Here is a 23,481-nt window from a genome sequence, read left to right as displayed (position 1 = left end):
ATGGAGCTGAAGCCTCCCCCACCCCTTGCAGCAGCTAGAGTTTGACTTGAGACCCATAGGAGCCAAGGGAACATGGAACCCCAAAACTTGTTAGGTGTAGTCAGTATTAGGTGATGCACAATCTGTTTCTCCAGCTTGTCCCGTCATGGAGGAGCCTAGTCTAACCAGTAACTACAGGTCCCACCCCTGCTGACAGGGCTCTTCCTTGCCTCTTAATGGTCCTGGCTTCATAGGTCTACACAAGCTCTCCCCATAGTCACTGTGCCTGGGAGACAGAACTCCCATCCCTACAGACTCACTGGGAAGTCACCTATAATCCCCAGACCCAGAGCTCAGTGTTTCCTCTAGACTGCCTGGGCTAGCTGTAGAGCATCCGACAAGGTCTCCAGGACATCAGGGTGTCCAGGGACAGTGACCTGTGGTTGGGAACTATGTCAGAGCTGTTGTCAGATATGAGATGGTCACTTGTAAGAGAACAAGGCATGGTGATGCACTCTTGCAGTCCCAACAGTTGGGAAGTAGAGGCAGGAGAATCTGGAGTTCAAGGTCATCCTTGATGTGTCCTCAGTGCGACTCCTTCTGTGATGCACGTGCTCCTGGGCTAAGTTGCCCTCAGTGCTAATGCCTTTGCTGTGCTGTGTGTCCAACATTAGAAGCAGTGCGGGACTGAGAACAGGTGACCGCCTGCCAGGAAGACCATGTGGTTCCATCTCACAGTTGACAACACTGCTCAGAGTGGGCATGCTGATGCGTGTACGCATGGTGAGATGCTCCTTCTCACTCACAACCCATTGGGCAGACTGAGGAGCACTTGAACAAGGTCATTGTCACTGTGCTGTACAGGAATGGCTATGGCCATTGGACATTTGCTTTTTCTGAAAAAGAAAGTGTGGGAGATTTTTTTATTCTTTAAAGTGATAAATGTTATGTGAATAAATTACACAGACTTTGTTTTTTAGCCTAATTTGCAGTAACTTTAATCAAGTAGAGTGATAATCCTATGAGACACATGGGCCACAACCCATGGTCTCTGTGAAAGACACACGTATCACATGGCATCTGGCAGCTTTAGATGGCTGAGGTCTGGAGGGTGCTGGACCTCAGCTCTCTGAGGCCGTGGGAGCGGGGCCAGGTTGGCAGAAGCACATGAGCATGGTGCTCTGGAACTGACCTGAAAAAACACGGTGCACTTTGAAAGAGAGTCCTTGTGGTCCGAAAACCATGGAGTGTGGCTGTGCTGGGAAAGGCTCTCTCCAAGCCAGGTCTTCATGAGATCCATTCTGCAGCAGTCCAACAAGTATGCCGTGGAGAGTAAGGGTTTACAGGGATGGCGCGTTGATAGGTCCCCTGGGATGGCAGGTCCATGAGGCAGCTGGCCTCTCCACAAGCAGAGGCCTCTGTATGAATAAGAGGTCTGTAGGAATCAGCCAGCCTGACCCGTGCAATAGATAGGTACATGCAGGGAGAACTAATTTTGATGGGACTCTACTTGGGTTTCAAGTTTGGCTTTATATTTTAGAAACCTCTCTGTGTTCATTCTTTCCTGAATAGCAGCACACTCTGCCCTTCAGAACTTGAAGGACTGCTGGAACCAGAGTCTGGTTAACATTCTATTCCTGTGTCTCCACAGCTACCCGTATAGTGAGGACTCCAGCCAGGGAGAACAGTACATGAACACGAGATGCCCTGCTTGGTGTGATCGCATCCTCATGTCCCTGTCTGCCAAGGAGCTGGTTCTTAAGGTACGAGGGGGCCATGGGCCACCCAGCCTGGGGACTCTTACATGGAGTGCTCAGGTGATTGTAAGATGAGGAAGTGCTTAGTCAGCTGTCAGCTAGCACTTAGGTACAGGCAGGTGCCATTGGCATCGTTCTAGAAGCACAAAGACTCTAGTCCCAGCAAGGTCTAAGAGTAATTTATTGTGTGGTGTTCTGTGGAGCTCTTGTGGGGGCTCATGGGAGCACCTCCAGGTTATGTAAAGCAAGAACAGTTTGCAACCGCTCAGCAGGATCAGGAGGAAGGGAGGACTTTCAGATTTCCTATTTTTCTCAGTTCCCAGATTTTAGATGTAAATTGCATGTTTTAAAAAGTGTCATCATCTGAATTATCTCTCAGCCCCATCCTTCCAGATCTAACAGTAAAAAGAGTGAACTCAGCCTGGCGGTGGTGGTGCACTCTGGGAGGCAGAGGCAGGCGGATTTCAGAGTTCGAGGCCAGCCTGGTCTACAGAGTGAGTTCCAGGACATCAAGGGCTATACAAAGAAACCCTGTCTCGAAAAAAAACAAATTCCAAAAAACCAAAACAAACAAACACAAAAAGGGTGAACTCATGCAGGAGCAGTGTGAATAGTGCATGTAGAGCCATGTTAGACTGAGGTGTGAGCCCTTGGTCTGGAAGAGGTGGAGGCTGTGGTATGTGTGTGCTCTGCTGCTCCATCCCTACTGCTGCTGCCTGCTGGGGAGGAGGAGCGCCCCTCAGGGATTCCCACCTTCACCATGCCCCTAGATTGCATCATAGTCTTCATGAGCTACAGGCTGTCCCTGTGTCACACACGTATGCACGCACACACGCACGCCCTTGCAGTCCTCAAGGCCCCTTTCCAGCTTGTGGCTTGCCATCCTCTCCCTAAGATCTGCTGGTTTTCACTGTGTAGTTACTGTCCTCCATATGCTAGACTTCTACAACTCCTGTGCTCCAGAGCATGATGGGTACAGATGGTGTTCTGGTCCTGGCCAGGGAGAGGGTTTTTCAGGCAGGAATGCTGGGTCCAGGGAAGGATGTTGACCAGAAGCTGCAGTCTTCTCACACGGCTCTACTTCTAGCCTCATGAATGTGGCATGTGCCCCGGTTTGATGCTATCTCTGAGGAAAGCCCACTCGGGAACCTGAAACTGTATCATCTATGACCTGGGCCTATTCATTGGCTTCCTCGAGACAGAAGTAAAAGAATTAGTCAGCCTCAGCCCCTCCATGGGACTGAGGTAGACAGAAGAAATGATATCATCCACCAGTTAAGATTATAAAAACGTGGAGCTTGTAGTAAGGTCCCTAAGATAAGCGCACTTAAATTAGTGATCTTAAGGCTGCCAGGAGCCTGTGAGGCCATGCGGGGCCTATCTGCAGCTCCTGAAAGGTAACATGCCCTCACATCTATGAATTCATACTTTAGAGCCACAGTGGTGGACCACGCCCTGCTCTTTATCACTGAGAATAAAACCTTTAGGGGTTTCTGCCTGCAGAAGCTGGAGTCTCGTGGGCCAGCAGCAAGCCACCTCCGAAACAGCGCAGGTTCCCTCCCGCCCCATCCATCATGCCATGCGCCGGTACCCTCATCATGTTCTGTTCTGCTTTCTGAGTCCTAAAACACCAGGCGGCAGGGTGCCTGCGAGCCTCGGTGACGAATGCTCAGTGAGGTGTGCCTGCGTCCTGTCTGAGCCCCTCTGTAATTTGTTTATCTGTCCAAAGACTATGCAGCTGAAAACCCACGAATTTATGCTGCCTTTGTAATTTACCATGCAGTGTGTGATGGATGTTCCTCACTTCCGAGGAGTCGGGCCACATGCGCCTCCTGAAAGACGGGCGAGTGCTCATGCATGCGCTGCTGAAGGTTATGTTTTCACACCTTCTGGCAGGCAACCATGCTGGGAAGTAAATCTGACCTTAAGCTTCCTACTGCATTAAAGAGAAGTCAGTTTCAACTTTATCGTCATAGATGTTTCAGCTGCAGGTCTAAAGCTCCAACCAGGTCAGACTTGACTGATTAGCATTGACAAAAACCTCTTGTCTTCAAACCCCAATGCCAGGGGTCTGCCAGGAAGTGCATGGATCAGTTAATTAATATGCATACGTGGCTTTACACAGCATGCTCTAGGCTAATAAAGCAGGCTTTCAGAAGCAAGTGTAAATAGAGACATGAGAAACAGATGAGCTACTCACAGAAGAACACGCCCTTAAAAGGTCTGGGTGGCACTAATTGTAGGGCCTGAGGCTCTGTGCTGCCTAGTGGACAGGCACAGGAGACCGAGGGAGACCTGACCCCTGGGCTGACCTGCCCCCCTCTTCTCTAGAAGCAGGGTTCCTCTTAGCAGAAGAGCCAGCCACATGCTGAGAGGTAGTAAGGCCCCCAGGCCTTCCTTCAACCTCACATCCTAAGGACACCCTGAAGCCCCTGCCCGTCTGTCCTAGCAGCACTGCAGATTGCCTCAGCCTTCCCACACTCCCTCTCTCTGTTTGCTTTCAGTCAGAGAGCGAGGAGAAGGTTGCCACCTACGACCACATCGGGCCCAATGTCTGCATGGGAGACCACAAGGTGACGTGTGCAGTGTTGCTGGGGCCCAAGGACTGAGCCCCGTGGGTGGGGCAGGAGTGCGGGCATCTTCTTTTGACTGGCTTTACCAAGCAAGCAAAGTTGTTCTCACTTAATTTGGTTTTAATAATATACCAAAGGATGGATGGATGGTTAGCATGAAGAAATTATCAGTCATAACAAAAGAGAGTCTCACTCTGTGTAAGATATCACGTCTTGGTTATGAATGATCAGCTGCTTCTTCAGAATACATTGGGACTGTGCTCCTGCCCTTCTGCGCTGAGCTCACATCTGTGAGGGTGGAAATGCATGTCTCACAAACCAAATATGCAGTGATTGTACACAGATGGCTGCCCCTGAACCCAGAGTGGCCCAGTCTCCAGTGACACTGAGGCCAGGTGACAGATCTTGGCCAAATTAGATAAGTCCACATGCTCCATAGCTCTGAGCTAGGGACACTACATATGCTAGTCATGGGTGCAAATGGCCCTTGGCCTTTGGTCCTTTCTCCATAGTTCCTGACACGGATTCCTATCTGGAACCCTACCCCCCTTCATTTCAAAGAGGAAATCTCATGGCCCCACTCGGCTAACTGTCTCAGTCTGTGCTTTGTGCACATGGTAGGCCTCTACTCTGAACTCAGTTCTAGATGCTTGAGTCCAGGAGAAGCAGGCAGCGAACTGGGCTTGCTGACCTCCCCCTTTTCTCCCACTGCAGCCGGTGTTCCTGGCCTTCCGAATCGCAGCTGGGGCAGGTAAACCTCACGCCCATGTACACAAGTGTTGTGTCGTGCAGTGACGTGGTGGTAAATATAGCTCCTCCTTGCTCTCCCTTCTGCAGCTTTCCCTGGTGTGTTTGATCCTTTAACAAATTACTAATTCCACTCCAGGGAAGAGGTGCCAGCGCCGTGAGAGGATCCTCGAGAGACCTCCCTGTAGCAGTGTATCGAACTCATCCTCCTAACAGCTGCATCGGAACCCGCCCAAGCATCACCTGCTAGACGGCCGGCCCCACACTTCGCTTCAGCCTCCGGACCTCCGGAAAGCCTCACATACCTCACTGTTGTGTCTGTCACGTGACATTGTAGACATATTGGGTTTAATCAAGCCACAGTCCTATTGCCAAAACTCTAACAGACAGCAGAGCGCCTGTATTTTAGGCTTCACAGTTTTCCATTTTTAACGATTGTCTGTGGAGGAAGCTTCTCCATTTAGAGCCCCAGGTGTCCAGCGTCCCTCTCTGCCAGGAGGAGTGTGCCGGGCATTAGCCCAGGCAGCCAGGCTGCCGTGTGTTCAAGCCCGAGGCCCCGAGGTCTGACTGTACTGCCATGTGACGTGGCGTGAGAATCACACTGCAGCTGCTTTCCATTTTTATATATATAAATACATATAAATATATACTTTTTAAAGATAATTTATAAATCTTACCAAAACTTATGCTGAATATACTTTCCAGTATGAGTGCACGAGTGTCCTGAGCAGGCAGAACCACAGTCTAGTTGAATGGCGAGTCCTTCAGCAGTCAGCGCCTGTTCCTGAGAGGAGACCTAGCGAGTGCCCAGGACGAGGGGCCGCCCAAGGTCTGCCTCAACTAACAGCTTGTCACTCCTCTGCCTTTTTCTGTGTAATATTAAGACCTGAATGTGAAGTTTATAGCTAGCCTGGGTGTACCTTTTAAGAATTTTGTAAACTGTTTTGTCTGTCTTTTGTTACCGTTTTATGGTGCCAAGTAGCCTACATTAAAACCATAATCTTGTGGGAGAATTAGAAGTAGCCTCGTCCACTTCCCACAGATTGCTTCTAGCATGGGCTGTGTGTAAACCTGGCAGAAAAGCGACGGGTGATGCTGGGCACAGCCTGTTGCCTGGCCTCGCACCCAGCACTGAGAACCACGGAGGGCGCCTGCGGAGCCTGCTGAGGAGACACAGCGTGCTTTTATTGATTTACTTCTGAACACTACAGTTCCTGGATGGGGCGGAGGCGCGAGTTAATGTCGGTTTCCCTAGAAATCACTCAAGGCCGGCCTGTGTCCTTGATGCCAGGGTCGGGTCTGTGACTGCCATGGTCGCTGTTTGCCAATGTGCCGTGTCCGAAGCGGTTGTCGCGGAAGCGGTTGTCCGTAGGTTCCAGCTGTGGGTCCTTCCTGTGAAGGCCTCTGGAAGTGACTGCTCGGTTCCTAAGCAATAAAATTGATCATGGTGAAAACAGTTCCTGCTGCTTTGTCTCCTTGCTTCCCTCTCCCATGCCTTTGAAATGCTAAGTGCCAGGAGCGGCCTCCTTTGTGCCTTTGCTCTGGCCCATTCTGATTCTGGGAATTTCGGAGTCCCATTCTGCCACAGGGCACCAAGCCCTCAGAAAAATCACCTCTTGGACTTTTTAATACTGTAGTGGAAAAAGGCTGTTCCCTCTATTAAATACAGAAGCTTTTCTTTTGCTTTGCTCTAAACCTTTATCAACATTTCTCTGCTCTGAACTTTGGCTGAGAAACCACAGAGAAACAACACATTGCCCCATTTAAGAAAGAAAAAAGAATCTTGCTTCCTTTTAAAGAAAGTCGGTGACTCAAAAGAAGCACCTGACTTCAGTGATGGAGCCACAGCACAACGGGCAAAACAAAGCGTTAAGCTTTTCATGGTTCCAATAAATATTTTTTAAATGCCCTATGGAGAGAAATCTTGACATGATTAGCTAATGTGGAAATTGCACACTTAGCACTTACATTCACTGCATTAAGGTGGAACTGTGGACAGGACTTGTATGGGGCCAAAAATGAGGTTTTGCTACAGGGAAGTGTAGCCCTGAAAGGTGCCAGGGCTGAGAGAGCGCCAGGCTCTCAGCTGCCTGGGCATGCAATGGGCCCTGCGCTTACCCATTTAGCTCAGGTAGAAGTGACCCTGGCTGAGGGCCCTCCTGTCAGCCCTCTGAGAAACCAGTGATGAGTGTCAGGGATGCTGACACAGGCTCAAAGACTGGGGTACCTGGGCAGGATTCACAGGATTTCTGCAGCCTTGCTTAAAACCATGCTTTCTACCAAGGAAAGGCAAAGACTGACAGCCTGGAGCCCGGGAGGGTTCAGAGCCTTGGGCCTTACTACCCACAGCTGGAGTTAGTAATTATATCCAAAATGTTTAGGATTCTGGCTAAACAGGTATTACAAAATACCAGTGACAGAACGCTACTCATGGCCAGGATGTCGGCACATAGTAACAGGGCACACTCATTGCCCCAGGTGGAGAAAAAGAAAAAGGAAATATACTTAAAAATAAAAAAGTGTAGTATGTATGAGGTGCTAGCTGCTTGCAATGGGCTGAGCCTTGGGTCTCCCTTCAAATGTGTTAAAAGATCTGTACAGAAAATAGAAATCATACCTGCTTTGGGGTCTCTTCTGCTGAGTTCCCTGCTTGCCTGGCTCTTCCAAGCACTGCGGTGCGGTATCCTTCCCTTCCCCGGGGGCTGAAGCTGCATTCCCACGGCCAGGGCATGCTCAGTCTCACAACCTCTGTGCTCCTGCAAGCTGCCATCATTGTGCACTCTGGGGCCATCGCCACACGCTCAACCTCTGAACCAAACGCGCACACGGGCCCCAGGTCGTCATCAAGCACTGTCGCGCCCCCCTGCGCCAGTCTCTGGCGCCCACAGAGAGAACAGGCTAGGTGGGGTCTGCAGGGTCCTGCCCGCCCGCTGGCGCCAGCTCCATATGGAAGAAACACGATGTGCAGCCTTGGGAGCCACAGCTCCGACGGGGACGTGTTAAATAATTTATTGATTATACAAAGTGATCGGCCCAAACCCCGCACTCCACGCCTCACGCCGAGGCCGCGCCAAAGTCCGCTTTATAACTTATTCTGTAAAAATATATATACACACTGCGGCTGGGCGGCTGGCGTCGGGGCGTGCCGCGAGCCCCGGTTCTCGGGTTCTCCGGCCTGGCCGCATCCTCACAAGGCGTCCCCCGCGCTGCCGCCACACGGGCTAACAAGCGCCAAGTTCGAGGGTTTGTGCTTTTTGAGAAGTCGTGTGATCTTCTCGTCATCGGAGTTGGGGTCCAGGGGCCGGTTGTACTCGTCATCGTCCTCTGCGTCCGAGCCACCCACCTTCAGCTTCTCGGCATCCGAGTCCTGCTTCTTTTTAGCCGATGCCATCTCTGCCGCGTGTCGCTTGCGCCACTTGGTCCGCCGATTCTGGAACCACACCTGGGGGATTGGGAGAGGGACCATCAGGCGGGCACCAAGGCTCACCTCACCTGACCAGCACTCCGGACCCGCCTGGCGCCAGCGCTTTCCGCGGTCCGGCCGCAGCCGAAGCACCGCTCGCCGGCCGTTCGCAGGACGCGGACTCCGGGCCCCGCCTAATATTGCTGGACCCCCGGCCCATTTGAAGCTCACCTTCACCTGGCTCTCGGTCATACCCAGAGAGTAGGCAAGCCGCGCGCGCTCTGGGCCTGCCAAATACTTGGTCTGCTCGAAAGTCTTCTCCAGCGCGAAGATCTGCTGGCCGGAGAAAGTCGGCCGCGAGTGTTTCTTCTTACCATCCTTATCCAGGACCCCGCCGGCTTGGGCTGCGAAGAAGAGCCGGTGAGCGCAGTCCGAGGCCCGCGCCCAGCCCCTCTCCTTACCGAATCCCGCGCGGGCCACTTACCCGAGCCGGCCAGTCGCGGGTCCCTCCAGGGAGAGCCCTGCACCACCCCAGGCCAGAAGATGGGCGGGCGCCCAGGCAGTTCCGCCAGCGGCTTAGGGTAGCCCCGAGCCACGGCGGCTGCGGGCCCGAAGTAGACACCTGCGGACGAGGCGAGCCCGTTGAGACGGGGCAGACTTCCTAGGAGGCCGCCACCCGCTGCGCCCACCGGCCTTCCCAGGATGTCGCTGATGCCATGCGGAGTGCCTAGAGGCAACTGCGCACCAAGGCTGCCTAGGGCGGGTGTCTTGAAGCCCGCCGGGCCCTGCAGCGCGTAGGGGAACAGCGACGTCTTCATCTCAGCCATGTTGTGCAGCGCGGCTAAAGGCGCGCTGCTCAGCACAAACGCGCCCGGGCGGTTAGCGTCCATGGGCGCCGCCGCCTTCGACCCGGGCGCCCATTCGGGCCCCGCTGCCACCGCCCGCGCCCGCCGGCTCGGGAAGTTTGAGCGCGGCGCCAATGGGCGCCGGCTACACTGGGACGGGAGGACCGCGTTGCAGACCAACGCCGACGGCCCCTACGGGAAAGCTAGAGGACCGACGGCTGCTGCGCTGAATGGGCGGCGGTCAGAGAGAAGGCAGGGATACTAGGGGCGGCGAAGGTGGCAGCGGCGGCGGTGGCGGCTCCGGGGCAGGTCGGAGCAGCGCCGCGCGGGATGGACGCACTGATAACCGCGGGGCCTGGGCGCGGCGCGCGCGCTGATTGGCTGTAGGCACTGGCGACCAGGCCATTGGCCAGCGTCCGGCCCGTCTGCGCGCGCCCCCGCCGGCCATGCACTCCATGAAGGGCCCATTAGCGAGGCAGGTGCCTCCGGGCTGTAAATTTGCCCCCTGATTTATCTCCCTAGGGATGAAATAAATCCCGTTGGATGGGAGTTTAGTTAGGCAAAGGTTTTAATGGGAAAATCAGGAAAAAATACGAGAACATATTTTATCGACCGAAAGAATGTAGATTTCAAAATCCACTCCGAAAGCTCAAGCTCAGTATGCTTAGTTCAGGGAAGAGCCTGGGATGGCTGGATGCCACAGGCCAGGGGATTCCATCCTGGACCAGGACCCAAGCCCTGTACTGCGGCTCCTTATCCTTCCCAGCTCGTGGTGGTGTGGGCTGTTGTGAACTTGTGGGTATCACTTTTCTGGGTGAATTTTGAACGAAAAAGGGTGGAGTCTAGGGACCAAATAGATTTGGCTCTCTCAGATCTGCCAAAATCTGCCAACAGATGGCTCCAGGCAATATCGGGCAAGGCTGGTACAAACACATACACAGCCTATTGCAGGATGCTGCCTTGCCTCCTGGTTCTGAAATCCTTGACTCTGGGCTGGGGAATCTGGGAGAGGCTAGGCCTTCCCCCCTCGAATTTTTATACTTTTTAGGCATTCACCAAGGTTACTGGAGCCCAGACTTTGAAATCCCGGACCAGAAGTCGCCTGCGTATAGCTTTCTGGCGAGCTGCGAGCTGAGGCTCAGGCAGCAAGGAGGTCCAGAATGCAGCAGTTTTGGAATTCAAGAACTCAGACGAATCGCCACACTCACTGACTTCAGCTGGGTAGGCACTTGCAGTCTAGCAGACAGAGCAGGGACTACAGACAGGCCTGTAGAGCCCACCAGGCCCTAATTTCTTTTCTAGTACAGGGGCCTCTCACTCCATAGAACTGTTGCGTGGTTAACTGAGATTACAGCCGACTAGAGCAGCACACGGAAAGATCCGAGAAGGCAGCGCGCTGGCGCTTCTTGCCTCCTCCTGAGTAGTGCTTACTGTTAACCTCGGAATACCTAGTACTGATTGTGAAACCTGTGGAAATAGAATCCACTGTTTCCCGTGCTGGCGATCTAGGCAGAGGCCCTGTGCAGTTTGTTAATAACGACTTTCCCCTTTTGCCCTGGTCTCTGAGGTTTTTGTCTTAAGAACAAAAGTGATCCTTACGGCTCCATGTAGGGGCCTAACGTCCATTCCTGCTGGTCCTCTCAGAAGTGTAGTTTCGTTTTTTCACAGTTAGTGTCGGGAACGTTACGCCACGGGTCTCCGTCATGTCAAGGCTTGGAAAGCCACTTCATGGCAGGAACTGGAAATAAATGCTGTGGTCGCCCCTGCCTCCTGCAGGACCTGAAATCTGAAAGACCTTTTACGTGTGATCCTCACTCATCCTCCCCGCAGGCAGTGGCCCCTAGCCCCTAGAGGTTTCAGTGTACTTACTGGCTTCCTAGACTGAGTCTACACTCTCAGGAACAATTTGGGCGCTACCAGCGATCAGCAGCAACGGAGAGGTTCCCTCCAGCGCAAAACACACTCCCCTCTGGAAACTCTGGGCTACTGATGGTATCTAAGATCTCTGAGCTGCTTCCCTCGAGCCCTTAGACCAGCCCCTGGCCTCTCTTTCGCTCTACTTCGATTATGACCGCGTGTGCTCCGAGGATCTGAGCATTGAGAGGGCAGTCCCTGGTAGAGTATGGACTTTTCTGGGCTCGCAGGAGACCATGCGGGAGGCCAGGGGTTCCGGCTCTAAAGAAGAGGGACCCAGAGCGGTGAGCAGCATGGTGTGGGGGGGGGGGGGGGGCGGGGAAATGCGAGGCGGGCGGAGTGGCAAATCCGGAAACCTCCCATCTCACTGTGCCAAGCACACCCTGAACATCCGAACCGGCTAGGAAGAGCGCCGGACCTTCGGAGTGGCGAACTGCGAGACAGGGTAGGTGTGCCCGTGCCTTTTGCTCCCTCACAGAGCCCCGGGTTGTGAGGCAGGAGAGACGCAGTTCTGTGCTCGAACTCTGGCTGTTCTTGCAGGCCTGTCCAGACTTCCTTAAATCTGGGCAATCGGAAGATCTTCAGTCGCTGTTCTTCAGCGGCCCTGGATCTCTGTACACTTAACGGGTTCACTCGGACTGCATCCGAAACCCACAGAGTCGAGAGAAGTGTTCTGTCTGGATGCCTCGCTCTCTCTGGGATCAGAGACTCAGGGCGCGGTGAGACCAGTGTGCCGGATGAAGGAAGCGGGAGTGCGGCCTGAGGGATGAAGTGAGTTGCTTCGCTCTCTTCAGGCATTCTGCCCTGCCTAGCGCGTTGGGGACCTTTCCTCCGGGCGCTAAATCGCCTTCTCCTCCCCTCCCCCCAGCGCAGCCAGCAAGAAGAGAGAGGCTAAATCGCTACTTCTTCACAGAGTTCCCACTTGTAGGAGCTCCTGCATTCCCAGGCTCTGCCCTCTGGGTTGAGCCAAAGGCGAGGGTCCCCTCAAGCGCCCTCCCCCGCCCCCAAGCCCGAGCTCCAATTAGTCAGAGGGCCCTAGATCCTCCAGCCCGCCTACAGAGATGCGATGCTGTGGGCTCCTCCCGTGTGACTGTGGAAAGGTTCGCCATCTCCTGGTCTTGAAGAAAATCTTTATTGAGGAGGGCTGCTGGCCAATTTAGCTGGAGTCGGAAGACTGTTCACCATCCGGAACTTCACTTAGTCTATGTATATTTATTGTGTGCCCCATTGTGTGCCTAGCGGTCCTGTCCTGGGTGAGTGCCCTGAAGGTAGGCTTTCCGATCTCCTATTGGGAGAGGTAAAATGGGAAGGGTGAATGGAACTTTGTTAAGGAGTAGTGAGGGGTGCGGAGAATCGGCGACAGTGAAAGGATGGCTCCCGGAAGCCGCCTTGTCAGAGGGTTCGTGGAAGGGAACAGGTTATCACAGTGACTTGCAAGCTTGAGAGGCGCCTAGATACTGTGGACACTAACTATGCCTTCCCGGCGCAAGTGAGATTCCAGTCCTCGAAGCTGTTGGCTAGCACTGCTCCAGCAGCTCAGCCCTGGGCTCGCTGGTCCTGGCAGCCCATCAGTAGCTTTGTCCGTTGCACGGGTGTGAACGCTTCTGAAAATGTCTGTGACTCAGGAGTTCTAGATTTGGGGGCGGGGATTGCTTTCACCGGCAGGAGGAGAAAGGGCAGCACAAAACAATCACTGAGTCAGTACAGTTGTCAAACTCCCGAACAGCACTCATCTGGTTGGAGATAAAAGGGAAGAAGATGGGGTACAAAGGCTCTGAGGTGAAAATCCTAAGCCGGCACCCTGCCCTTCACAGTTTCTGGGACTTTTGAAGAGTGTTCTGGGGTTGCTGGGCGCCAACAAATTGAGAAAATGGACGCTCCTTTCTCCAGCGCCCTCTAGTGTCCCCTACTGTCATACCCCCACCCGCAGCAGCAGCAAAAGACTCAGGAGTACTGGAGAGGGGTGTTGGCCCCAGGGAGGGGGTGCAGGTCCTTGGGCACCTTTCATCTCCCACCTGCTCAATTGCTGCCGTCTGCTTTGACTCCCTTTCCAGAGGAGGCCAGTGTGGACCAGTCAAGGGCCCGTGCTGCCCACCCTAGGTCCCTTGTGGATGCAGGGCCCATGTTCTGTGTATTCTGCAACTGAATACATGCCATTAAATAAGCAAAACCTATGGCAGAGCAGTAGCTTCTAAAGGGCTCCAGGGCTTAGGTGCTAGCCTACACTTTAATCTCAGCAACCAGGAGGCAGAGGCAGGTGGATCTTGGTGAGTTCAAGGCCAGCCTCATCTGTATAGCAAATAGTAGGCCAGCCAGAGCTAGGGCTACAAACAAGGCACTGTCTCAGCAAAACCAAAACAGTATATGGAGGCTCCATTTGACCTACCAACAGTTGGTAAAAGGGAAGTGAGGGGAAGGATGAGGAGTGGAGAGGAACAGGGAGGCAGCACTCCCCAGCAGGGGGTCCTGTTATTCTACTGAGCCAGGGAGGGAAGCACTGAGGGAGGCCTCTGGAACAGTACACACACACACACACACACACACACACACACGCGCGCGCACGCGCACGCACACGCACACGCACACGCACGCACGCACGCACACGCGCTGCTATGGGACTCCAACAATAGGAAGCTGGACGTGGGCTAGAGGGCCTGAGGCAGGATGGAAGTCAGCCCTCCGCTTGTCAGGAAGCCACCTGGGCAGCAGGAAGGGCTGGAGGGACCCAGGTGTCAGGGAAGAGTGAGACCTCTGAGTTTGGCTATAGAGGTCAGGGTTCCCTGTTCTTTCCCCAGACTGTCTGGCTTTGCTGAACTTGGCCAGGCAGCTTCTGCCCTGTGAGTCCCACCCTGTGATGGCTCCGGGTCCACCTCTGTCAGCCCAGTCCTCTTCTCTGCTCTGCAAAGAGCCTTCTGCTTTGGTGTGTGCAGCAGCTTCAGGGAAACGTAAGGAACTGATGATCTTGTCATCTAGTTTCTTTCGTGATTCTGCAGAACTGACTCTCCCTTCTCCAGAGGAAAAGGCTCCCAGCAGCTGCCTGGAGCCTGCTGTGCAGCACCTGGGGCCTGGGGCACATTCTTTCAGCCACTTGAGCTGTGAGAGGGGTTGGTCTCTATCACAAGCCTGTCTTCCTATAGCTTTCTGGGTATGAAGGCCAACCCAGGCTGTTAGGAGCAGTCTTTCCAGAAAGGGGGAAGGGGATGACTGTGGACTGGGAACTTCTTATCATGTTTTCTCTTAGGTCCTGGGAGAGGAAACTGTCCTCGCCCTTCAACATGCTGAAAAGCCTCTGAGAGCTGGCACGGAGAGTACAAGGCAGAAGATTCTGTGTTTTTTTCTGCTTCCGGGAGGATTTATTCACAGATGTCTGCTTGCTGGTGCATGAGGTTGGCTTCAGAGAGGGTAACTGATTTGCTCGGGAGTTAGCTTTGCCCTGCCAGACAGTGGAGGGGCAAGAGGCTGCTGAGATCTCAGGACTACCTCACTAAGATGCCTAGGATGCTAGGGTGGTACCAGGTCACGGCCTGAACAAGGACTGAGCGACCTGATGGTCCAGCAGTCACAGAGAATGGGAGTGTCCTCACAGGATGTGTGGTACCTCTCTCTCTAAAGAGCACACTGCCTCTGTGTGTCTCCACATACTCAAGCGCCATCCAGGTGCCAGGAGGCTCCTATCTGTGTGCAAAGAAGAGGCTGTCCAGGACTCTTGAGATGTCTTCTGCTGACCCTGGCCAGAAGAATGGTTAGGGCAGGTGTGAGGATGCAGGTGACTTCTTAGGAGGCCGAGTTCCGGCACAGAAGTATCAAAAGGCCTCCTTTTGCTCAGCTCTGCTAGGAGAAGTTCAAGAATGATGCTGGGTATTCACCATGCACACTGCGTAGCTAACTCACAGCACTGGGAACTCTGATCTGCAGGTCCCTGTGGCTGCTACAAAGTGCCTGGACAAAGGCTTCACTCACTACCAAATGGATACCCTTCCATGGGAGGATGAAAATCTTTGGTGCTTCCTCCTAAGATGCTTGCTGTTTGGGCTTTGGCCCTATTCAGTTGATTCTTTGGTCCCAGATCAGCCCTAACACCACCAGGTACCAAGCTTCCAGTAGCTTGGATGAACCAATGGCTAACGACCCTGCTAAGGTAGCAGCTAGTGTGTTGTGGGGTGAGTGTCTGTTCCCCAGAAAACTGAGCCCTGATCTCATCTCGTGGGCCAGCCCTCTCTCCTCCAGCTGTGGCTACCCAGCCCCTTTTACTGCTGTGCTTTGTTGAAAAGTGCCTGGCTCTTCTCATTTGGAGAACTCTGCCCCTTACTCCTCCACAGCTGTATCCAGGCAAGCTGGGCAGCTGGGCACCCCACCCTCTGGTGGAAGCCCCAGTGGGAAACGAGGTGGGAGCCAGGGAACAGAATTGCCTAAGTCACAAGAGGGCCTGCCCCAAAGCAAATGGATTTGCTGTGGGACTACAAAGGCCAGGAGAAGAAGAGGACTAAGGCTTTCTAGGAGACAGTCACATGCCACCCAAGGTGCACTCTTCTGGGAGGGCGGGTGGTGGTGGTCCAAGAATCTTGTCTCCTTCAGGGAAGGACAAAGAGAAGAAGCTGTAAATCACACTGCAGAGCTAATTCCCCAGGGCCTCTCAGGCACAGATGTGCAATCGCCTGTAATGAGCTCTCTCTGGGGGCCTCCAGGGGGTCTGACCACGTGCCACGGGAGCTAATTGACTGCTGAGCCTGGTAAAAGATTTGTGTTAAGGCTAATGCTCTGGCCATCACTGCTGTGATACAGAGATGGGACTGGACCAGCCGGGGGAAATGGCAAAGTGTGTGTGTGCGTGTGCGTGTGCGTGAGTGAGAGTGTGTGTGTGTGTGTGTGAGTGAGTGAGTGTGTGCGCGCGTGTGCGTGTGTGTGTGTGTGTGTGTGTGTGTGTTATTCCAGAGGAGCTCTTGGCATGCTTCAGTCAGGAGCCAAGCCCTCCTGGAGGGCTTTCTGGTAGAGGTTGGAGGTGTCGTTCTGCTGGTGAGAGGTTCAGTTGCTGCCAAAGTCAGTGAGTGCCTTTTGAGGCGGTCAAACTCTAAGCATCTTAGGGAGGTCTCTCCTGGGCAGCCTTGTCCTAAGCCCTGGCCCAGGGCTCCCTGTAGCCCCAGCTGCCCATGTCTGTGATAGGGAGGACCAGTGGCAATCGTCCCTGATTGGTCTGAGTATTCTAGCTTGTAATTACTCTTTCCATCATCCCCAGGCGTTTTACCATCTTCCTATCTGGCTAGATGGGGGGATGGGGCCTTACTGGGTGCTTCCTTGTGCTGGGGGTGCTGAGTACCATGCCCCTTAAAATTACACCACGAGAGTAGTGTTCTGTGACTAAGGATGCTGGCAGGGGAGGTGTGAGTGTGGCAACAAAATATGAAGGGTGGAAATCGACAAGGAAGTGAACAGAAACCCTGTGGTCACCAACTGTCACTGCCCTGCCCTTCCTCAGGTGCTCTGGTAAAGATGGTGGAGTCTCTGTCCTGGGACACTGTGTGAACGCGTGACAATTGCTAGAGCAGACCACACCTTATCCTCAAGGAAGACACCCCAGTTAACCCAAAGTGGACAGACACCCTTGTTCATATTCAGAGGCTATCACCATCACAGGACAGCTCCAAGTGTTAACAGGAAGTGCTCACAAACGTGCCAAGTTGGAGAGAGCAGAACTGCATACCTGATGAGCCATTACTAAACATATGCTCCATGCTTCCCTGAATAGGGCTGAATGCATTTCATTGTGAAATACGCCGCATTCACGCTGATGAGGTCTCGAAGCCCCTGAGGCACCTCGCACTTCAGGCAGGGATCCGGCAGGACTGGGGGGCTGACAGCCCTGAGCTTCCTTGGCTGATTGGCACGGGGCTTTCTTGTTGGTAGCATGCATCACTTTTATTAATAGAAAATAATAAGAGTCCAGCCAGGTCTTCAGAAATGAGTGCAAGACAAGTGGCTCATTCGCCATGACCGATCAGGCCCTATCTGAGCGTTCCTGGAAGCGCTGCATTTGTTTAAGCTCGAAGACTGATTTGAGTGAGGTGAAGTTCAGACAGACCCAATTGCCGGAGCCATAGATTTCTCCACACACTTGAGCGTGTGCGTGTGTATGCATGTGTGTACGTGTGTGTGTGTGTGTGTGTGTGTGTGTGTAAATAAGAAGGAAATACACACATGAAGTGAGGAAATACACACAGAACATGCCTGGCCTCTGAGTAAAAGCATAATCAGAAGGAGGAGGAATGAGTAATGAGGGGGAAGGGTGACTTGTCCAGATTCAGGCTTAAGAAGCTGAGTGTGGGAGGAGGATAGCCTGGGGAAACCCTTTACACCTCTAACCCTAGCCTGTGACAGGTCGCCCTCAAGGCATCCCCACCTCATGTCCTGATGACCCCGACCAGCCTGCAGAGCTGCGGTTTCACCCTGCAGAGGTAACTTTGCTCTGGGCATTATTTTTGACCATCATTTTTCCAATTCATTGAGCCATGGGGAAGGGGATGAATAAAGCTGTTCTCTGACACCTCTGCCTTTCCCCAATAGCTCTAAACAGGGCACATCGCCCACATTGTCCCCTGTTGGGAAGTGTGCTAAGCACTCCTGGTACTGGGTCTGTGGTGAGTTGGGATTTTGGGTGTGAGTGAGCTTCACTGGGTGGGGTTATACTCTTAAGCACTCACCCCAGGAGAACATGGGACTCACCCCAGGAGGACTATGGGACTCACCCCAGGAGCACTATGGGATCCACCCCAGGAGCACCATGGAACTCACCCCAGGAGTACTGTAGGACCCACCCCAGGAGCACTTTGGGACTCACCCCAGGAGCACCATGGAACTCATACCAGGAGCACCATGAGACACACCCCAGGAACACCATAGGACTCACCCTAGGAGTCCCATTTTGGGTGCTCACTCTAGGAGCCCTGTCATATGCTGCTCTGGGAGAGCCCCGAGACCTCTCTCAAAGGCCCCCGAGCTACCAGCCAGCATGGCTTATAGCCATGGGGTGGGGTGATGGCTTGGAAGAAGCTCTTCTGGGCAATGACCTATGATCCTCAAATTGAGGAAACATATATACATTAGACCAAACAACAGAAGATATCCAAAGTTCTCCTCTGGATTCCAGGGAAAGGGAGCTGCGAGGAGGTGGTGGGGCATGGGAGACGGTACTGAGATGGGCAATCTGGGTAGAAAGGGTCCATCAGGACCTCCCTTTATGCCTTTGGGGGGGGAGCAAAGTCCTGGGTTTGAGCCAGCCAGGCTTGGCCCCTTGACTCGAACCTCACTGAAACCTCTAATTGCAAATCAAAACTAGGTCCAGAGGTCACTAACCAAGTAGATTACTTTATAGAAGTCACAGCAGTCAGTGGACAGAATCAAGAGGCTATGTGAAGGGGAATGTTGGGACATTGGGTTCCTTCCAGAGCAACTGCCCCAGGGGAAGTTTGGGGCTGTTTTGCTGTTCACAGTGCCTGGCCACAAGCTGGTGTCAGCTGACTCTTGTCAATACTTTTCGGTTAGGTGGTGAGGCTTCTGCACTCACCAACCACTGACCTTGGAGGAAGGTGGTAGACAGGCCCTGAGCAGCACTCCCAGAAGGAGGCAGTCTGATCTAGGGGACCCAGGGTTTAGCCTGATATACGGGCCAGGTGGCTGGCAGCTCCTCTTGTTACATTGCTTCTCTGGCCAGGCCTGTCCCTGCTTTCCACAGGCTTTGAGCCTATCGTCATCAGCATTCCTTCCTGAGATCCAGGTTTCACAGCACAGCCTCAGCATGGCCCACCACAGTAGTGAGGCCAGAAGCCGTTCCAAATGTGGCCTCCTGGTGGCAGTGAAAAGCTAGCTGGACAATGTGACCAACCATTCCCTCTTCACACCCTCTGCCCTCCAGCTGCCCTGCATGCTGGGCCACTCAGCAGTCATTGACATTGGCTGGTGCCTAGCTCCCTGCACCGGTGCTATGCACACAGATGTCAGCATGGTCCTGAAACTTCATGTATGAGAAAGACCACAGGAGACTGGTCAGTTTGCTGGATAAGAGATTCCCCTCAAGAGGAGAGGCAGAAGCCCCTGCTCTAGTACTGTTCCTGACCTTAGCTGCATTGTCTTAGGAAGAGCTAAGCTACACCTGCCCGCCACTTTGTCCCCTTCCACAGTAACCTCAGAGCAGGCCTGTCACCACCCTACTTTAATGCTTCATTGAGATGCATGCTGTTGGTCCCCAAAACTGAGAGACAAACTTCTGCATTAGAGTCCGGTTTTCTCTTTTACAGGTTGTACAAGCAGAAAACAACCAAAACAAGAACAAAACCTGTAGATGCCAGTAAAGTCCTGGCGTACTTAGGGCAAACACACAAATGAAATCTAATACAACTGGGACGTGGAGAACAATGGTCCCAGTGTCTAAGATGAAAACAGAAGCTCAAATTGCATACAAGACAGCAACAGCAACAAGGGTCTAGCAACCAGATCTTAAAACAAATTAAAAAGCCATAAGATTAAAACCTAAACTGTGTGGGGATCAGCATGGTAGCACAAGTAATTGTGGGGTCAAGAACCGTAGCTTGCAATCATCGCACCCAAGAGGCAGAGGCAGAAGGACTGAGAATTTCAAGCGAGCTTGAGCTAGGAAATTAAGGGCCGGGTAAGTAGCTCAATGGATAGGACACTTTATCATGTGCAAATTTGATTTGATCTCTGGGATGACAAAACCAAACCACACCCACTTGAAACAAAGGGAAGTAAAAAGCAAAACAGAAGGATGGGTCTAGCCCTGGATCAGATGCTAACAAAAGGACTCTGGGAAAGGGCCATCAGCAGCAAGAGGGACAGGTGGACAGTTTGATCTGCAGTGCTGTAAACACTGGCCTGAAATGTGAGACAGGTCAGCATCTCTACATATCACCACTAATTTCTCCATGGACCGTCTCACAGATGCCCAGTGTAGTAGTTTGAATGAATGAGAAGTCCCTGTAGTCTTGGGTATTTGAACACCTAGTCCCCATTGCTGCTGTTTGAAAAGTTCAGGAGGTGTGGCCTTGCTGGAGGAGATAGATCTGTCACTGGGAGGGGGCTTTGAGGTTTTAAAGCGGTGTCATTCCCCATGTATCTATCACCTTTGCTTTCTGCTCGTGGTTCAAGATGTGAGCGCTCGGCTTCTGCCCTGTGATTGCTGCCTGCTTCCTCGGTAGGACAGCTTCTCATTCCTCTGGGACCACGTGTCAAAGAACTCTTTCTTTCCATGCATTGTCTTGATCATGGTGTTCTAGCCCAGCTTTAATACATTGGTAACTAATACACTACCTACAGACTCCTGTGTTTCCCAGCAGTGGCCTTGACCTCCCACTTTCCACCACCAATTTTATTCATCAAAGACCTTTCCTTTGGGTGGCCTCCCTGGCCAAACTGGGATGGGTTCCTTCTACTGCCCTGGAAGAACAATCTCTCGATTCCTCTCTGGGTCTGTCACGATTCTTCCCTGTGCTCTATAGGAGAGATAGAAACAGTTCTCAGCCCTGGGTGGTTTCTGTCTTAGGGTGTGAGTATGGTTGTCAACAAAGTGCTTCTGATTTGGAGGCAAATTTGTGGGGTCTCTGAGCCAAAGGTTGAACACCGAGAGCCAACACACCAACAACCTACTGCTGCCTCTCCGGTTCAGACTCCTTCCAATGCTCGAGTTCTCTGACTGTCTCTTAATGCAAACACACAGAGTTGACACAGATAGAATACATACAGGGTCTTTCATTCCTGCCTTGCCCATCTCGAGCATTTTCTAAACTTTCAGTAAAGACCTTATGTGCTGATGAATTTTTAATTTCTTGGGGTTTGTTTGTTTGTTTCTTTGTTTTCAAGATGGGGTTTCTCTGAATAGGTCTGGCTGTCCTGGAAGTCTGTAGACCAGGCTGGCCTTGAACTTAGAGAGCCACCTGCCTCTGCCTTCTACATGCTGGGATTAAAGGGGTGTGGTTTGCCACTGCCACCTGGCTATGCTGGTTAGGTTTCCCTGTTGCTGTGGCTGTTGTTGTTTTTGCTGCTGTTGTTATTGTTGCTGTAGCTGTTGCTGTTGTTGGTTTGCTTTGTTGTCACTTTGGCACAAGCTAAGGAAGATGGAACCTCATTAAGAAATGCCTTCACCAGACCGGCCTATGGACATGTCTATAGAACATTTTTTGATTAATGACTGATGTGTGTGGGCCCAGTCCACTGCGTGTGATGCCAGCATGTATAGGAAAGCAGGCTGAGCAAGTCAGCAAATAGCCTTCCCCCATGGCCTCTGCTCAGTTTCTACCTTCGGATTCCCTCCCTGAGTTCCTGCCCTGATTCCTCTCAGCGATGGAGTGTGACTTGAGAGATGTAAGAGGAAGTAAACTCATTTCTTCCTCAAGTTGTTTTTGGTCATGATGTTTATAACAGCAACAGAAGCAAAGTAGGCTACTTTTCAAAGCTGAATGCTTGAGAATCAGCCTCACCCTCCACCCTGGCCACCACAACAGAAAACAGGCTCCTGGAGATATGGGAGTGGGGAGGCGAGAAGTTGAACAGCTGCTAGAGCAGAACACCAGAACGATGGAGCAGAGACACGGACTTCTCTGGCTTGGGTCTTCGCTGTAGCCCAGTGAGCTCTGACACACCCCATCCACTCCTCTCTGTTCTCATCTGGGCAGAATCCTTGGCTGAAGCTGCTCTCAGGTGGCTTTGAATCTGGACAAACAGAAAGGAAGGCAAAACCCCGCTCTTGGACCTGGGCTGTCTCCAGGGTTCTAGTCAGTGATGCAATGAGGTAGACTACTATCCTTCAACCACCCTTAGTGAAAAGCTCAGGTGGAGCCTCAGATACCCAGGTTCCTCACTGTGACTCCATCGTCCTCCACATGTAAGTTCTTTCTCATCGCACGAAGTAACTGCCACGCTCCAGCCATTAAGTTCCATTTCAGCCTGTAGAAAGGGGCATACCTCTGCCGGGGACTTGGTAGAATGGCTGCCGTTGTTGTCAGCCATATTAGAACATGTGGCCCTAAGCATTCTCTAAGCATGAAGGGCCCTAATACTTAGGACTCTTCTGTGTCCCATTGTTCCTGCAATCTGCAGAGCAAGACAGCTCAGGGACCCTGAGCCCCTCTGCTCTGTCCCTGCCACACGAGCACACTGAGTACCTAGCTTCCCAGAAACACTAGAAAGATAGCGGAAAATGAGTATTCAGGTGCTAGGGCTGAGCTGCCTCTCTGCACACTGCCCATCATTATGATTTAGGGTCTGGGATCTCCAAGCTCACCAAAATATGTGGGGCATTCAGGAATGGAGCTGCTCAGGAAAAGCCTTAAACTGAAGCTCTTAAAAATTCCCACATAAACCCACCTGCCCTGCACAACCTTCTGTGGAGTCAGACTTGCCGGCAGCCCCAGCAGGCTCCATTTTGGGCTCCAGCTGTAGAACTCAGGCATGGCCAGTCACCCCTGCTCTCTGCCTAGCTGCCCAGATCACCAGTCTTTCCATCCCCCTCACCAGGCCTGGTTCACAGCAAAGACAGTGGGGGCGGGACACCAGGCAGAGGGAGACAGCTTCCTCCATGTCATGGCAACACTATGTCTCACCTCTTGTCACAAAGATTAAAATCTATAATAAGGACATTTAAGAACTCCCTGTAATTTGGTCATCAGCTCTATCTCGGCCATTAGCCGATGGCATCGGGATATTAATCTAGTCATTCCTCAGGCCTCTGTGATTTGTGATAAAAATGTCAGATGATTAGACTACACCGGCCACAGCACTGTGGTGATTGAATAGCAAGGCAGGGAGCATCACTTTGATTGCCCTGACCGAGGAAGCCAGGCTCTGTGTGGTAGTAACCCCCACAGGACCTTGGGAAGGATCTGAGAAGCATGGGATGTCTGTCCATCCCGGAGAGCGAATGAGTGAGGCTGTCCTTTGGAAGTCCCATGGCCCTGGGGTCCCTCAGATTCCCACACTGGAGGTTGTCAGGCCCTGGGGTTGGACAGTTGGAAGACAGCCAGAAAACCTGAGGGTAACCTGCAGTGGAGAGGCTGCCAAGCTTGACCATAGAGAAGTGTATTAAGGTCCCAAACACAGGTAACCTTGGGCCTGCTTTTCTCTGCCCCACTGGGGTCAGCTCCCTGTGTCTGTGGCCCTGTGGACTCTGGTATCAAGCTTGCAGTGGCCACCTGAAGGCACCTTCCTGCTCTGCCCTTCCCAGGGACCAGGCAGCCTCTTTTGTAAGGGGTGAAGACGTC

The 23,481-nt window shown here is 52.7% G+C and overlaps 2 protein-coding genes across 2 annotated transcripts in view; one reads left to right on the top strand and one right to left on the bottom strand.

The window, feature by feature from the left end:
* Positions 1-6,512, top strand: part of Inpp5a (inositol polyphosphate-5-phosphatase A) — a 184,800-nt gene extending 178,288 nt beyond the window's left edge. Inside the window, exons 13-16 of the mRNA XM_052196265.1 lie at positions 1,631-1,742; positions 4,241-4,309; positions 5,024-5,111; positions 5,196-6,512. Coding sequence (XP_052052225.1) covers positions 1,631-1,742; positions 4,241-4,309; positions 5,024-5,104 — 262 coding nt within the window. The 3' untranslated portion in view covers positions 5,105-5,111; positions 5,196-6,512. The remainder of the gene's footprint in view (positions 1-1,630; positions 1,743-4,240; positions 4,310-5,023; positions 5,112-5,195) is intronic.
* A 1,191-nt stretch (positions 6,513-7,703) lies between these two features.
* Nkx6-2 (NK6 homeobox 2) lies at positions 7,704-9,603 on the bottom strand. The gene is made up of 3 exons (XM_052174240.1): positions 8,944-9,603; positions 8,691-8,863; positions 7,704-8,498 (listed from the first exon to the last, which is right to left on the bottom strand). Exons 1-3 carry the CDS (start codon positions 9,347-9,349, stop codon positions 8,244-8,246), a joined length of 834 nt encoding a protein of 277 aa, XP_052030200.1. The 5' UTR covers positions 9,350-9,603; the 3' UTR covers positions 7,704-8,243.
* Positions 9,604-23,481: the final 13,878 nt, after the last annotated feature.

The sequence above is a fragment of the Apodemus sylvaticus genome, chromosome 1 (genome assembly GCF_947179515.1).
Source record: "Apodemus sylvaticus chromosome 1, mApoSyl1.1, whole genome shotgun sequence".
In the NCBI taxonomy this organism is placed as follows: domain Eukaryota; kingdom Metazoa; phylum Chordata; class Mammalia; order Rodentia; family Muridae; genus Apodemus; species Apodemus sylvaticus.
The sequence above is the reverse complement of the archived record's forward strand: the minus strand, read 5'-3'. Positions and strand labels throughout refer to the sequence as shown.